Source organism: Microtus oregoni, unplaced genomic scaffold (genome assembly GCF_018167655.1).
Source record: "Microtus oregoni isolate MIOR12 unplaced genomic scaffold, Mior012 000047F_ref0000412, whole genome shotgun sequence".
Classification (NCBI taxonomy): domain Eukaryota; kingdom Metazoa; phylum Chordata; class Mammalia; order Rodentia; family Cricetidae; genus Microtus; species Microtus oregoni.
Genome location: NW_024543221.1, coordinates 8,715,767 through 8,732,264, shown reverse-complemented (window position 1 = coordinate 8,732,264; position 16,498 = coordinate 8,715,767). Strand labels below are relative to the sequence as shown.

General features: G+C 45.4%; 1 protein-coding gene across 1 annotated transcript in view; it reads left to right on the top strand.

Annotated features, from left to right (window-relative positions):
• The window catches only part of Mtarc2 (mitochondrial amidoxime reducing component 2), a 37,611-nt gene extending 22,167 nt beyond the window's left edge, over positions 1–15,444 (top strand). The window contains exons 5-8 of the mRNA XM_041635475.1: positions 6,126–6,187; positions 6,271–6,342; positions 9,144–9,291; positions 14,695–15,444. Of these exons, the coding sequence (XP_041491409.1) occupies positions 6,126–6,187; positions 6,271–6,342; positions 9,144–9,270 (261 nt within the window). The 3' untranslated portion in view covers positions 9,271–9,291; positions 14,695–15,444. The remainder of the gene's footprint in view (positions 1–6,125; positions 6,188–6,270; positions 6,343–9,143; positions 9,292–14,694) is intronic.
• The last annotated feature ends 1,054 nt before the right edge of the window (positions 15,445–16,498 follow it).

Here is a 16,498-nt window from a genome sequence, read left to right as displayed (position 1 = left end):
TTCATACATTTAAGGCAGATGCTTGCATGGATTGTAATGAATGTCTCAGAAAATACCCTTATTTGTGCTATTTGTGTGTGGTTTCTCTCGTTGCCCCCAACCCACATTTTACCCTTTCCTCTGGGTCTTCCTTCTGGTGGAAGCTTCCTTACTCTTAGTTTCCTATTTACGAGATGTGTGCAACCTGGCAGAAAATTCGCAGGAGGGGCTGGAGAGATGGCTCAGCAGTTGAGAGCACTGGCTGCTTTTGTGGAGATTTGATCCCAGTACCACATGGTGGCTCACAACCATCTACAGCTCCAGTTCCTGGGGATCTGATGCTCTCTTTGTACTTCCTCAGTCACTGCAGCAGTAAAACAAACAAACAAACAAACAAATAAATAAATAAAAGTAAAATTCTCAGTACAGAAAAGAGCCCATTACACAGAGTATTTCCCCCTCTCTCCTTAACTCCTACTCTTCCTTTTCTTCTCATTTCCAACTCACAGATTCCATCAGACATCCTAGGGGCCTGATTTATCAGAGTGCAGGTGGACTTTTCAATCAGCAGGGGGCGCACTAATCTCTCCCAGTGTATTTGTGTTGTTTAGGCCTAATGAATATTAAACTCATCTGTTATGAATTCAATTTTTCAGTTATTTAAAATGTAGTGTTTGCTTTAGGAACTGAATTAACCATTGCATTTAACTTTAAGTGGACAACGATCAGATGAGGGTGGGCGACTGTTAAAGCGATTAACAGTGTCAAGACACAGAGTTAGCATTTGGAGGTGTTAATGACATTGATTGGGAAGTCAGACAAATTGCTAATGAATCCGGCAGTTGACTTTTGGAACAGAAGGTGACCTAAATCTGTCTTGTTGGACCAAGACCCTAATTGAACTTTTCAGGGTTCCTGGCTTCTGTTAAAGCCACGACTTAGAAGCTCACAGACAAGTAGCTTGAGACATTGAACTCACTGTCACTTGGAACAAAGGAGCTGAATACAAGAAGGCTGTAGGCGCGGTATTGGATTCCCCAGGCTGCTGGTGGTTCACATACTTGTAGCTGCAGTGCCCTCGTGTGGCGAAAGGAGCCCTGACACCTTGGCTCCGTGCAGTCCTGGGGCCCCTTTCCCTTCCCCAGCCAGGCACTGCCCTCCAGCGGGGGAGTTTGCCACATGCTTCCCTTGCAATTGCCCTGTTTGAACAGGGTTTGTCACATGGTGAGTGTGACCTCGGCTTTTATAAAGCTTGCACGGCTCCTGGGCCAACTGATTGCTTGGAACATGGAGTTTATTTCCTCCAGAAGCAGTTTCCTGGAGGATGACTGGGCATCTGTAGCTGTGGTCATACTGGGTGGGGGATGTCTGGGTTTGAAGACTCATTTGGCTCTGGAACACCAACTGTGCAATGCTTACTCATTTCTATAGGCCCAAGAGAGGAGCTAGTTGGCTTTCGAATACGGGATGATTATGATGTCATAGCCAGTCGCAGAAGGGGAGACTTCCTTGCTGTGCCCTCTGTAGAAACTTAGGTCCCTCTCAGACCCCGAGAGGGTGAAAGCCACCAGCTAAGCAGGGGTGGACTCTTTTCCTGACTTCTCTGCACATCAGTTAGACTTAGGAGCTCTAGAAACCTCTCCTGATTGAGGTCAGTTTCCAAGAGCATTCTTTGCATCTGCGTGTAGATCTGGTGTTCTCAAAGCTGTTGTAGGTTTATGGGGCGTGTATTAAGGCCCCCATCCTCAAACACTCCCTGTTTCTCCCTTTTAAGCTTAGCATTAGTGGCTCTCTGCAGAACAGGCACAAACCCTCAAGATAAGGAACCCAGACTGTGCTCTTTCTGAGACAGGGCCTCATGTAGCCTGGGCTGGCCTTCTGCCCACTGTGTATCCATGGGTGACTTGAGTCATGGAATTCCTGATTCTTGAGCTGCTGTCTCCCAAGGGCTGGGATTACAGGCATGGGGCATCTTGCTAAGTTCCAAAATTACTTGTTATTAGTAAAAAGGACCATAACCTTTATGCCGATCTATATGAGCTTGTGAATGTGTGATATTAAGTATGTAGGTGTAGGTGTCGTATTCAAGGTCCTGTAAATGTGCTACCCCCAAACACGATCCTCTGGCATATTGATTATTTTGAGCTGAAGATGTTTGAAAAGGCAAATGCAGGGGATCATGCTGACACTTGAGTCTGTTTCTCATGTAGCTCAGGCTAGTGTGTCCTTACCAGAGACCGGGACTGTGGGGTCTGCACAGACACACCGCTGGAAGCTGATCTTTCTGGACTTAGGCATGTGTCCTCTATCCTGTCACTCTCTCACCACCTGCTGCTCTTTGTCCCATGCAGAGTGTAGCTATTCAACCCCAGCTGTGTCTTTAAGCCCACTCTCTATTATGAAGGCATGGGCCATATGAAGTTTACATTGCATTATACACACACACACACACACGCTTTTCTCTTTATTTCTGTTTCATTTCAACTATCAGACTTAGCTTAAAAGTTCCAAGAGGATAGGAGATCTTTTGCCTCCTATAAGATGTGAGCCACATAATCCGTATATGTTGGGTGTATGCATATAGCCGCCCTTCACAGATTATACCAATATAAGTTATGTTTTACTGCAGATAAAACGTAATTTAGTGTCTGGAGAGAGGGCTTGGTGGTTAAATGTTTGTTGTGCAATCATAAGCAGCCAGGCATCTCACACGCCAGGAACTCCTGCTCTGAGGGACTCAAAGCCCTCTCCTGGCCTCTGCATACAAACAGGTACAGGCACGCCCACCACACCTACATGTACATACACTCAACACCTACATGTACATACACCCAACACCTACATGTACATACACCCAACACCTACATGTACATACACTCAACACCTACATGTACATACACCCAACATCTACATGTACATACACTCAACACCTACATGTACATACACTCAACACCTACATGTACATACACCCAACACCTACATGTACATACACTCAACACCTACATGTACATACACCCAACACCTACATGTACATACACCCAACACCTACATGTACATACACCCAACACCTACATGTACATACACCCAACACCTACATGTACATACACCCAACACCTACATGTACATACACCCAACACCTACATGTACATATCACACATATACTTATAAACAAATCTTTTTTTTTTATTTTTCAAGACAGGGTTTCTTTGTAGCCTTGGAGCTAAATCTTTTTTTTAAAAAAGAAAACTTTATTTCATGCACACTGGAGTTACAGACAGCTGCTGCGAGCTGCCATGTGGGGGCTGGGAATTGAACCCGGGTCCACTGCTGCTATGTGGGGGCTGGGAATTGAACCCGGATCCACTGCTGCTATGTGGGGGCTGGGAATTGAACCCGGGTCCACTGGAGAAGCAGTCAGTGCTCTTAACCACTGAGCCATCTCACCAGCCCCTAAATCTTTTTTTTTTTTTAAAGAATGTTTTAAATATTGAGGGAAACATTGTGCCGAACTGTACACTTTTGATTATTGTTACCTGTGTGAAACAATGTACCTATTACTTGTTCTTATCATTTTATCATTGGGTATCGTTAAGTGAGCTAGAGATGATTTAAAGTAGGAATGTGTGCATAGGTTAAGAGACAGTACCAGGCCATTTTATACAAGAGATAAGCACTTGCGGATTTGGGGTTCTAAAGGGGTGCTGGAAACAATCCCCTTTTGGACACTAAAGGACACCGAAATGTGTGCAAGTGACCCTGTGTCTGTAAAGCATAAGCAGTGTTAGGACACAGCATGTTTTATGTAAGTGCTCGTGTATGTGTGTTTGTTTTGTGTCTGTGTCTGTGAAGTGCTTCCTTTTTAAAAAGTTACTTTTACTTTTTTTGTGTATGTATAAGTGTATATGTACCATGTGTGTGTAATACATGTGGAGGCCACAAGAGAATTCGACATCTTGATCCAAAGGCAACAGTAGTAGGTGTAGCTTGAACAGAGAGACCTCAAAGCCTGCCCCCACAGTGACACACTTCCTCCAACAAGGCCATACCTACTCCAACCAAGTCACACTTCCTAACAGTGCCACTCCCTGTGAGCTTATGGTGGCCAATTACATAGAATCCACCACATTCCACTCCCTGGCACCGAAAAGCTTGTAACAATATCATAATGCAAAAGCATTTAGTCCAGCTTCAGAAAAGTTCCTATAGTCTGTTAAAGTTCCCACAATGTTTACAATTCCAACACTGAAAGTTTCTCCTGAGATTCATGCAATGTCTTAACTGTAATCTTATGTAAAATCGAAATCAAAAGCAGGTCACATACTTCCAACCTGGATATACGTTACCTTTCCAAACCGTAGGGAAGGGAGCATAGTGAGAAAATACTGAACCAAAGTACGACCAGAATCCAGCTGGACCAACTCCAAATGCTGCATCTCCATGTCCGATGTCAAAATGCTACTCAGATCTCTTAACTCCTTTCAGTTTTGTTGACTGCGACACCCCTCCCTCCCTCCCTCCCTCCCTCCCTCCTCCCTCCCTCCCTCCCTCCTCCCTCCCTTCCCCCCCAGCTGCCTCCACTCCATTAGCGACTTTCTTCATCAGGTAACCCACAGCTCTGGAATGGCCAACATCTCCAAGGCAATCCAGGCTTCACCTTCACAGTTTCACCCAGTGACCTCTCTAGGCCTCCTTTCAGGGACTCCCCGACACATCCCTGGCCTGGAAGCTTTCCCTAGTCACAGAGGTCTATTCCAAACTCCTTCTAAGGCAGAACCACGTGGTCAAAGCTGCCAAGTTCTGCTGCTTTCTGGGGCTGGGTCACGGCCCCTCCTTCAATTACATCTTCACCAGCTTTCAGTTTTCTTTTTCTTTTTTTAAACTTTTTTATTGGTTTTATTGAGCTATTCATTTTTATCTGCTCCCCTACCTTCCTCTCCCCTCCCCTTCTACCCTCTACCATGGTCCCCATGCTTCCAATTTACTCAGGAATTCTTGTCTTTTTCTACTTCCTATGTAGATTACATCCATGTACATTGCTCTTAGGGTTCTCATGATTGTCTGGGTTCTCTGGGGTTGTGAACTATAGGCTGTTTTTCTTTGCTTTATGTTTAAAAAACCACTTATGAGTGAGTATATATGATGTTTATCTTTCTGGGTCTGGGTTACCTCACTCAGTATGATATTTTCTATATCCATCCATTTGCCTGCAAATTTCAAGATGTCATTATTTTTTCTGCTGTGTAGTACTCCATTGTGTAAATGTACCACATTTTCCTTATCCATTCTTTGGTCGAGGGGCATTTAGGTTGTTTCCAGGTTCTGGCTATGACAAACAGTGCTGCTATGAACATAGTTGAGCACATGACCTTGTGGCATGATTGAGCATCCTATGGATATATACCCAAAAGTGGTATTACTGGGTCTTGAGAAAGGTTGTTTCCTAATTTTCTGAGAAATTACCATACTGATATCCAAAGGGACTGTACCAGTTTACATTCCCACCAACAATGAAGGAATGTTCTCTTTTTCCCACAACCTCTCCAGCATAAGTTGTCATCAGTGTTTTTGATTTGGCCATTCTTACAGGTGTAAGATGGAATCTCAGAGTTGTTTTGATTTGCGTTTGTCTGATGACTAAGGATGTTGAACATCTCCTTAAGTGTCTTTCAGCCATTTTAGATTCCTCTGTGAGAGTTCTCTGTTTAAGTCTGTACCCCATTTTTAAACTGTATTATTTGTTCTCTTGATAACCAGTTTCTTGAGTTCTTTATATATTTTGGAGATCAGTCCTCTGTCTGATGTGGGGTTGGTGAAGATCTTTTCCCATTTTGTAGGCTGTGATTTGGCAGAATCAGTGGTTGAGATTGTGAATCAAAAGGAGGATGCTGGGGCTGGGAGGCAGCGCAGCAGTCGAGTGCTGGACTCCTGTGCACGGGCGTTGGGTTCTGTGCTCAGTGCTAAAAGAATTACTTTTTTTTAAAAAGTGAATTGTGTATCCTGAGCTTGACTGCATGCTGCCTCTCTTGGTACTTTCCAGAGTTCTCTGTGTCCTTCTGTGTCTCCCTCCTTCCTCTGATGTCATACCTAGTCCCAGATCAAGGCGAAGGAAGCCTGGCTCTAAAAGACACCTCTCCCTTTTCTTCTAGGACACTTGGGATGAGCTCCTAATTGGTGATGTCGAGATGAAAAAGGTGCTGAGCTGCCCCAGGTAAAGACTGAGTTAGACATAGCCTCTGGAGTGTGGGACGCACTTTGGTTTGGATCCACCGTCTAATCGTGGGTCTTCGGCAGGTGCATCTTGACGACAGTGGACCCAGACACAGGAATCATAGACAGGAAGGAGCCGCTAGAAACCCTGAAGAGGTAGGACGCCAGTGTGTGCCCTGTGTTGTGTGCCAGGTGTTCACGTCCTAACTCCCAGGTGCTCATGTTCTAACTCCCAGGTGCTCATGTCCTAACTCCCAGCTGCTCGTGTCCTCACTCCCAGGTGTTCGTGTCCTCACTCCCAGGTGCTCATGTCCTAACTCCCAGGTGGTCGTGTCCTCACTCCCAGGTGGTCGTGTCCTAACTCCCAGCTGCTCGTGTCCTAACTCCCAGGTGCTCATGTCCTAACTCCCAGCTGCTCATGTCCTGACTCCCAGCTGCTCATGTCCTCACTCCCAGGTGGTCGTGTCCTGACTCCCAGGTGGTCGTGTCCTGACTCCCAGCTGCTCGTGTCCTAACTCCCAGCTGCTCGTGTCCTAACTCCCAGGTGGTCGTGTCCTCACTCCCAAGTGCTCGTGTCCTGACTCCCAGGTGCTCTGTGGTTTGTGCCAGTTCTAAAATGCACCTAAGTTTCATCCTCTTTTTATTTCTTTACTTTTCTGATACATATATAGTTGTACATTTTTCTATTTTGAAACTCTAATCTCATCACTTTCTTTGTGTGTGTGTGTGTGTGTGTGTGTGTGTGTATGTGTGTGCATGTATGTGTGGAGGCCAGAGGCTGATACTGGATGACTTCCTTAGTCACTTTTTACCCATTTGTGTTTGTTTCACAGTAGATTTCTTTTTTAAAAAAAATTATTTTTATTTATTTATTTATTTTACTTTATGTGCTTTGATGTTCAGCTTGTGTATGTGTCTGTCTGAGGGTGTTGGATCCCCAGGAGCTGGAGTCACAGACAGTTGTGAGCTGCCACATGGGTGCTCAGAATTGACCCTGGGTCCTCCGGGAGAGCAGTCAGTGCCCTTAACTGCTGAGGCATCTCTCCAGCCCCTAGATTTATTCTCAAAGGGTAAAACTCCTCGACACTCCAGCCAGGGTTCTCTGCGTCCCCTCAGTGGATAAGGAAAGGTCTCCCACACTCTATTCCTGTGCAGCCTTCTTACTGAAGTGTCATGCGCAATTCCTTATGGACACATTAACTTCTCTCTGAAGTCTGGAATTTCCATGGCTACAGTAGGCCCAGACTGTCTGAGTCCAGGTCTGTAGAAAATGCTAAGTGATTGAGAGTCTCCTGGGCTAGTTGTGACATTCCAAGACATGGAACTCGGTCCCTGATTCCCTCTGATGTCAAAGAAGTGTGTCCCTCTACTGGGAGTAAAATTGTGTGACCCTCAATGGCACCTGTACACGTTAGAGACTGGCTGTGTGGGCCTCGTCCTACAGAGGCACAAAGTGATGCTGATTAGCTGGGCCAGTGCCAACTTGGAAACAGGGGCAGCAGCAAAGAGGCAGAGGCACATAAGCTGCCATGTCTAAGCCAACCCAGGATGGACTTTATATTTGAGACAAGGGCTCTCACTGGCCTGGAACTGGCCAGTGAGCTCAGGCACCGCCTGCCTCTGGCTCCCCAGTGCCGGGGTTCTAGGCAGATGGCACTGAGCTTTTTCTGGCTGCTGAAGATCTGAACCCAGGTCCTTGTTCCTTGCACAGCAGGTGTCTTACTAACCGAGGCATCACCCAGCCCCTCTCATCACCCAGCCCCTCTCATCACCCAGCCCCTCTCATCACCCAGCCCCTCTCATCAATGTCTGGTAATTCATGGGGTGCGGGTTCCACCTTAAACATTGCAAAAAAGGACCAAAAAGACCTTAGTTACCATTTTGGGGATGGCTGTGTTGTTGTGTTTGCGCTTCCTCTGTTCTATTGTCTGTCTCTAACAGTTCAGAGGGTATCTCATGAGGCCTTCATTTCACAGTTCTATTTTTGTTCTTTGCTTTGTAAAACACAGTGAAGGTGATTTTCTTCAGCTAGGTCTTAGACTTCATAAGCAGTCCCATTGACTAGTGGCATCTCAGCCTTAATTTTCACTTACAGGGGAACTCCAGTATTGAGCCTTAATGTTGGGAGAAGTCGAAAGCATAAGGAGTAAAAGCAGTGCAGACAAAAGCAGCATAAGGGAGAAAGAGGTGTATTTTAGATCACAGTTCCAGGTTACAGTGCATCATGGTGGGGAAGTTAAGGCAGGAGCTCAGAACAGTCACATCCCATTCATAGTCAGAGAAACGAATGCAGACATGCTCGCTTGCCTGTGCTCAGGCCGACTTCTCCACTGTTAGGCAATTCATGAGACCCTGCTTAGGGAATGGTGCTGCCCATGGTGGGCTGGGTAACTTAATTAAGACATGCCCACAGACCAACCCAGTGTAGACAATCTCTCACTGAGACTCTTAGGTGATTCTAGGTTGTGTCACTGACAACAAAAGCCAGTCAATACAGTGGGCCAGGGGTGGTTCCATTTTGAAATTTCATGAGCATTTTTTCTCCATAAGTTGTGAGTTAGGGTACCTGTGTAATAAAAGTGTTTGTACGATACTTCATAAGCCCACACTTACTATTATTAACACTGTAGTAATAATAATAATTATTATTATTATTAGAGACAGGCTTTCTATAATCCTGGCTGTCCTAGAACTCACCTTGTAGACCAGGCTGGCCTCGAACTGAGTGCTCTGCCTGCCTCTACCTCCCTAGGGCTGCGATCAGAGTTGTGCTCCATCACACCTGGCTTTAGAAAGCCCACACTTATTTGGCTGCTTGTGTGCAGGCGTCCCTGTCATCTTTAGAAAGGACGTGTTGTTGACCCATAATTAGCCTAAGGAGCAAGCATCCATGTTCTATAGAAAACACTAGACTCCCGTTTCTTTCGAGGCCTGATGGTGGTACTTTCTTCTTTCAGCTACCGCCTGTGTGACCCTTCTGTGAAGAGTCTGTACCAGACGTCCCCACTGTTTGGGATGTATTTCTCAGTGGAAAGAATTGGAAGCCTGAGAGTTGGTGACCCTGTGTATCGGATGGTGGATTAGTGGATCCAGTGGGGTGACAAGGTAAGTTTCATTTTGCTTATAGAATTCTGTGTTTTGACAGGGCATAACCATATTTTCTTATCGTCTGATGCTTTAAAAATTTTTAAAGTATTTTGCTGGTTGGAGGTGGCTTATACCTTTAATCCCGCCAACTTGGGAGGGAGAGGCAGGTGGATCTCTGAGTTCGGGGTCGGCCTGGTCTACAGAGGGAGTTATAGGACAGCCAAGGCTACACAGAGAAACCTTGTCTTGAAAAATAAAATACATGTTTTGAATATTTTATTATTTTCTGGTATGGATGTTTTGCCTGCATGTATGTCTGTGCCCCATGCATGTGGTACCCGAGGAAGCCAGAAGCAGGAACTCAGGTGTTACAGAAGATAGTGAGCTGCCACATGAATGCTGGGAATCGAACCTCTCTCTGTCCTCTAGAAGAGCAGCAAGTGCTCTTAACCATTGAACCAGCTCATTCAGATGCTTTAAAAAAATCCTATGCTGTTTTAATTCTTGGGAGAATGAGCAGTTCGGGAATCATGAAAATGCTACCCTTTCTCCCTCCATTCATTCAGTAATCAGTATGCTTCTTCTACCCAGCCTTCCCCATTCCTGCTTCCCATTTGGTCACAAAATACCAATGGGGCTGCCCTGCCAGACTGGCAGGAGTGCCCCTGGTTCCTTTGGGGAGCATCATTAAAGGAATAAGGAACCAGGAGTGGTGGCACACGCCTTTAATCGCAGCATTCTGGAGGCAGAGGCAGGCAGATCTCTTGAGTTCCAGGCCAGCCTGGTTTACAAAGGCAGTCGGGTACACAGAGAAACCCTGTCTTGAAAAAAACAAAACATCATTGACAGCAGAAAGGGAATAAGAAATGAAGGCAGATGATCCTCTAGGGTTAGATGCATGATTTTTTTTTTATTTTTGTTTTTGGCTGAGAAGGGGGGAGGGTATTGAAAGCCGGTGCTTCACCAAACATCTCTTAAATATGACTTAAAGAAGAAAATCAGCATGCCAAGATAATTGATCATGACACTAAGATAGAAAATAATATTCTGACACTGATTGCATCAGGTCAGCTTGAGTCCTGAATCCTATAGACACAAGCTGAACCCTCAGTTATAGACAGGAATGAGAAGTTATTGGAAGACCTTCCCTTGAAGGTTCTAAACAGCTCCCTTTGCAAAACCTATTATTAAACCTTCCCGAAGCATTGTTCTTTTCCTTCCTTCCTTCCTTCCTTCCTTCCTTCCTTCCTTCCTTTCTGACTTATTGTTTTTATCTTATGTGTATTTTTTTTTTGCCTGCATGTCTGAATGTATACTGCATGTAGTACCTTCAGAGACCACATGAGGGTACTGCATGCCATGGAGCTGGAATTACAGACGGTTCTGAGCTACCATGTGGCACAGCTTTAAGGGTGGTATATATATATAGATGTGTGTGTGTGTGTGTAAAAGGAAATAACATCTTTTGACTACTGTATGGGATGAAAACCCATAGACCATGTGGCACTACCAAAGATAGACTTGAGAGTCTCAATTAAGCCAGCCTGCGACTGCCTAGGAGAAAGACTTCTCACGGAGCGGCCTGCATGCATGTTTACTAGATTTCAGAGACAAAGAACATAGATAAACTACGTCCTGGTTGGCAGTTGCAGGGGGAAGCAAGCAAGAAATCTAACAGGAGCCAAGAATATGCAATGAGCTTGGTCATTGTGACCCTGAGTTTCTGGAACGAGGTAGGGTGTTTTTCTACAGGACTTTTCAGGGCAGAGGGTAGAAATCAAAGATGGTTGAGATAGCGTGGAGAAAACTTTATCCTGTTACAGCCACCTGTCGTGATGAGGTGTGTAACCATACTTCTAACCATACTGTATTGTTTTCTGAGACAGGGTCTCCATGTAGTCCTGGCAGTCCTGGAGCTCACTCTGTAGACCAGGCTGGCCTCAACCTCAGAGATCAACCTATGCCTCCTGAGTGCTGGGACTGAAGGCCACTATGTCTGACCCCGTGCATTTTGTAAAAATGCACGTGAGAGTTTGCGAGGTGGCCCAGTGAGAAAACGTGCTTGCCGTCAAGTCTGCTGTCCTTAGTTCGGCTCTGTAGATCCCCATGGTGGAGGGGTAGAGCTGGTTCATCCAAGCTGCCCTCTGACCTCCACATGTATGCTACATCCCCATCAATAAATGCAGTATAAAACATTGAAAAATAGCCAGATGTGATCGCTTATGCCTTTAATCCTAGCACTTGGGAGGCAGAGACAGGTGGGTCTCTGTGAGTTTGAGGCTAGTTTGGGGTCTATATAGTGAGTTATGGTACAGCCAGTACTACATATTAAGACCATGTTTCAAAAAAAATAGTGAAAAAACAGTTAAAAAAATCCTTGTGATTCAAAATTGATGTATCTTATAATTGCTCTGCCTTGGAGTTGGTGAAATATAGAAGGTACTAGAAAGGAAATGGCAGATCTGATTGACCTTGTCCTGCTGGTCCAGCTCTGGGTGACTGAGCCCAATGACATCTGAGCGATATTTACAGTTAGAAGTCCTCCAGTGCCTTGATGACAGACCTATGCAGTGGACAGCCATAGCACCCTTCTGTAGTTCACTTGGCCTGTTCACTGTAGTTCCTTTAGTTCCTGTAGTTCACTGTAGTTCTTGTTCGCTCAGCTTTCCAGGAGGCCTTGAGGGTTTTTTTTGTTTTTAATTTTTTTCTTTTTTTTTTTAAAGATTTATTTATTATGTATATGTTGTTCTGCCTGCATGTATCCCCGCAGGCCAGAAGAGGGCACCAGACCTCATTACAGATGGTTTTGAGTCACCATGTGGTTGCTGGGAATTGAACTCAGGACCTCTCAAAGGGCAGTCAGTGCTCTTAATCTTTGAGCCATCTCTCCAGCCCCCAAGACCTTGACTTTTAAAGGCCCTAAGAGCCTCTCATCTCCCTGCTAGGGCCCGTGAGGAAATGACAGTAGACACTTAATAGATAAGCAGTCAAGACTCCTACAGGCCCACTGACATAGCATCGTGGAGCTGAGAAGACACAGCCAAGAGGCCCGGTCCTCACCCAGCGTCCTGTTGTATATTATGTGTGAAGAAGTAACTCAGTGCCCAGGCACCAGATTGTGTTCAGGGGCTCAGGAAAAGAACAGCTTTTCCAGTGGGATGATGGGGCAAAGTCTGAGAGCAGAGCTCAGCCTGACCTTGCTGAGTAAGGCCAGGAGGATCAGGGCATGGTCCAGGGCCCCGCGGGATGGAAGCTGGAAGGCTCACGTTGGAGGGACAGGCACCAAAGCTAGTTCTGTTATTTATTTACCTAAAAATTGAGGGATGGGGGCTGTGCACAGGGTTTTTGTGTAGCCCAGGCTGGCCTCACCCCTGCCTCAGCCTCCTGAGTGCTGAGGTGACTGGAATGCGCTACTGTGTGTGGCTTACTTAAAATTTAAACACACAGGTTTGTGTTCCGTTCTAGTGGCGATGCATGTTCACCCTGGCAAGATCAGGAAAGACCAGAGAATTCGAAAGATGGAAATCACCTGCTTCTACATTTGCTGCAGATAGAAGTTTTGTTTGTTTCTGTAGCTGTGACACATGTATTTTGTAGCCCACCTGTATGCAAATTTACTGTTGATGACTTAATAATATACTGTTGAAATGAATGATACTCCTTAAACGTTTTTACAGTACTTGCTGCTTGTACTATACCCAACTATGTTACAAACAGCAACACAGTGAATCTCTCTGTAGGCCAGAGCATTTCAAAACTAGAAGATTTTCAATAACTTAGGTTTGTAAAAGTAGAATTAGCATCCTGACAATTGTTTGTGAAGGAGTTGTTTTTCTTTTGTACTTTACACGCCGTTTCCTAGTGCTCCAACAAAATACGCAGGAGAGGTTTGGTTAGCCCACTGGTTCCCAAAGCTGGCAGACCAAGATTAGGTGGACCCTTCAGTTTGGTCTCCGGTAAGGCTCCCTTGAATGTTTCACAGTGTGGTTGACCGTATCATGGTACAGAGAGCTCTCATGGTAAGACTGGAAGACAGGGGGCCAAACTTGCTCTTTTAAAACAAATATCTCTCTTTCTTTGTGTCTGTCTGTCTGTCTGTCTGTCCTAGCACTAGCTCTGTAGACCAGGCTGGCCTCGAGATCCGCCTGCCTCTGCCTCCCAAGTGCTAGGATTAAAGGTGTGCGTCACTGCTGCCTGGCAAAACAAATATCTCTTAAGGGAACTAACAGGGTCTCAAAGAGACACCATGGCCAAGGCAACTCTTATAAAGAAAGCATTTAGTTTGGAGCTTGCCTAGAGATTCAGAGGCTTGGTTCATTATCATCATGGCAGTGAGCACGGTGGCGAGCACTGTGCTAGGAAAGCGGCTGAGAGCCACATCCTGGTCCACAGCAGAGGAAGGACCTGGTGTGGGCTTTTGAGACCCCAAGGCCACCCCCACTGATCCTTCCCCCAACAAGGCCACACCTTTTAACCTTGCTGACCCTTTTAAACAATGCCTCTGCCTGCTGACTAAGCGCTCAAGCATGTGAGCCTCTGGGGCCAGTTACTCAGATCACCATACTGAGTATCTTAGTAGGGTCTCTATTGCTGTGATAAATACCGTGATCAAAAAAAAAAAAACTTAGGGAGGAAAGGATTTATTTTGCTTGCACTTAGAGGTAACAAACAGTCCATCACTGAAGGAAGGCAGGGCAGGAACTGAGGAAGAGGCCATGGAGGAACACTGACTTGATCCTCATGGCTTATTCAGCCTTTTTTCTTCCTTTTCTTTTCTTTTCCTTCTTTCTTTTTTTTTTTCTAGAGTTTATCTGTAGCAGTCCAGGCTGTCTTGGAACTCACTTTGTAGACCAGGATGCCCTCTAACGCATGTGCCACCACTGCCCAGCTCAGTCTGCTTTCTTATACAACCCTGGACCGTCACCTCAGCAGAGGGTACCGCTCACAATGGGCTGGGCCCTCAGACATTGGCTGTTAATCAAGACAAGGCACCAGACTTGCCCATAGGCCAGTCTCTTGGCAGCAGCTTCTCAGCTGAGGTTCCCTCCTCCCAAATGACTCTAGCCTGTGTCAAACCAACATAAACGAGCCAGCACAGCGGGCTCCACAAGATCTGTCTTAATCCCTCTCTGAGGCACAGACTAGGTGACCTAATGAACCCTCACGAGGTCCCACCTTTTAGGAGTCATGTGAGCCTTTGTAGGGCAGTGTGGCCACAGCTAACAGCATCAGGTAAGAAAGACCCTTTCTTAGGATTCTGACGGGAATCTATTCTCTGGCTGTTTTCTCTGATGTCATGTTTACATTCCCTGTACTTTGACCTCAGGAAGCGACTGTTTTGTTCAAGTTTGCGTTATGGATGACCAATAGTCAAAATAATAAAATAGTAACAAAATAATAGAGATCTTATTATTTATTCAGTTTCCAGGTCCTAGGAGATACTTCTGCGAGTCCTTACTGCCAGCCATGACCGTCTTCCTGGAAACGAACCTCCGTTTTTCCTCCAGAGCTTCGTACAACCTGAGTTAATTCAAGAAAGTACCAGAGGCTCTTTGGGAATGTGAGGGTGTATAAATTTTAGATAATGGTGTTTTTTAAAAAGATGAAATTGTGCGTACAATTATTCTGAATGTCATTCCCACTATTGCCCTTTTCTAATGACTGCCTCTAACATTGCTGAGTAAAGGAAGTTTAGAGTCAGCTTAAAAGCTGCCACATTCTCTTAAAGGTTTATACTTCCTGTAGCTCTGTTGTCCGAGAGCAGTGGGACAATGAGCCCTCATGCCCTGAATGTCTGTGAGCTACATGCTTACAGACATCTGTTTGTGACCTGGCTGTTGAGCCCTGCTGAGCTTGATTTGTGACTGTTTTTGCCTTACTGTTATAGAGCCGGGGTTCTGCTTAAATATAGAAATGATTTCATAGATCCTGGAGTTATTTTCTTCATAGATTGTGCCTTTATATTTCATTCTGATTCTATTAAGACATAAAATTTATCTCTAATTGTCAGTTTCTCTTAATTCCACAAGAAAATAGAATTTAAAAGAATAGACTCTTTGGAAGTAGGAATGAGCAGGAGAAACCATGAACACATTTTTTCAATGTTCATATCTATTTTTCATAATAAAAAAGAACTAGCTTGCTATAACAAGTAAAGTAACATGTAAGTGAGTCTGCCCACGTAAAACGGTGTGGTTTCTCTGTCTCTGAGACGTGTGAGCTTCTGCCTGCTTCATCTGTGACATTTACTCCTCATTGTACAGAGTCGTTGTCACACATCTTTCCTGGGTTGCAAACATGACCTCTTGCCGCTGGTGTGTACTGCATGGACATGACTGTCTAAGCCAGTGTGTTGCAGCCCTTTGAGGGGTCAAATGACCCTTTCACAGGGGTCACATCAGATATCCTGAATAGCAGATATTTATTTACATTATGAATTGCAGTTATGAAGTAGCAACAAAGTAATTTTATAGTGGGGGGGGGTCACCACAACATAAGGAACTATATTAAAGGGTCACAGCATTAGAAAGGTTATAGACCCCAAGAGATATCTAATAGTCAACAGGAAACAGTTGTTACTTCCTTCTGTCTTTTCCTTTGCTGGGTTCTGGGTCTCAGTTTAACCCCTCACCTTTGGCTGTGATAGGCAAGCCCTATCTTGGGAAAATTTTGGAAATATCCCCCTGCCCCACACCCGAGACAAGCTAATTCTTTCTGTAGCTTTGGAGCTTGTCTTGGAACTTGCTCTGTAGACCAGGCTGGCCTAGAACTCACAGAGATCCACCAGCCTCCCAAGTGCTGGGAATAAAGGCATGCACCACCACCACCCAGCCTGGAAATGATAAATTATTTAAAGTCATACTCAGTTTAAAGTCAGCCATTAAGTTTTAAGCCATTTTCCCCTATATATTTCCAAAGAGAAATAGGAAGGGTGATACACACACTCAGCTCCGGGTGCCTCCGAGAAGCCCTGCTGTAGAGAAGTCAGAGTCTCGCCTAGTCCCCAGGGGCTCACATCATCTCGCCTGGTCCCCAGTGGCACACATCACCTCGCCTGGTCCCCAGGGGCTCACATCATCTCACCTGGTCCCCAGGGGCACACATCACCTCGCCTAGTCCCCAGGGGCACACATCATCTCGCCTGGTCCCCAGGGGCACACATCATCTCGCCTGGTCCCCAGGGGCTCACATCATCTCGCCTAGTCCCCAGGGGCACACATCATCT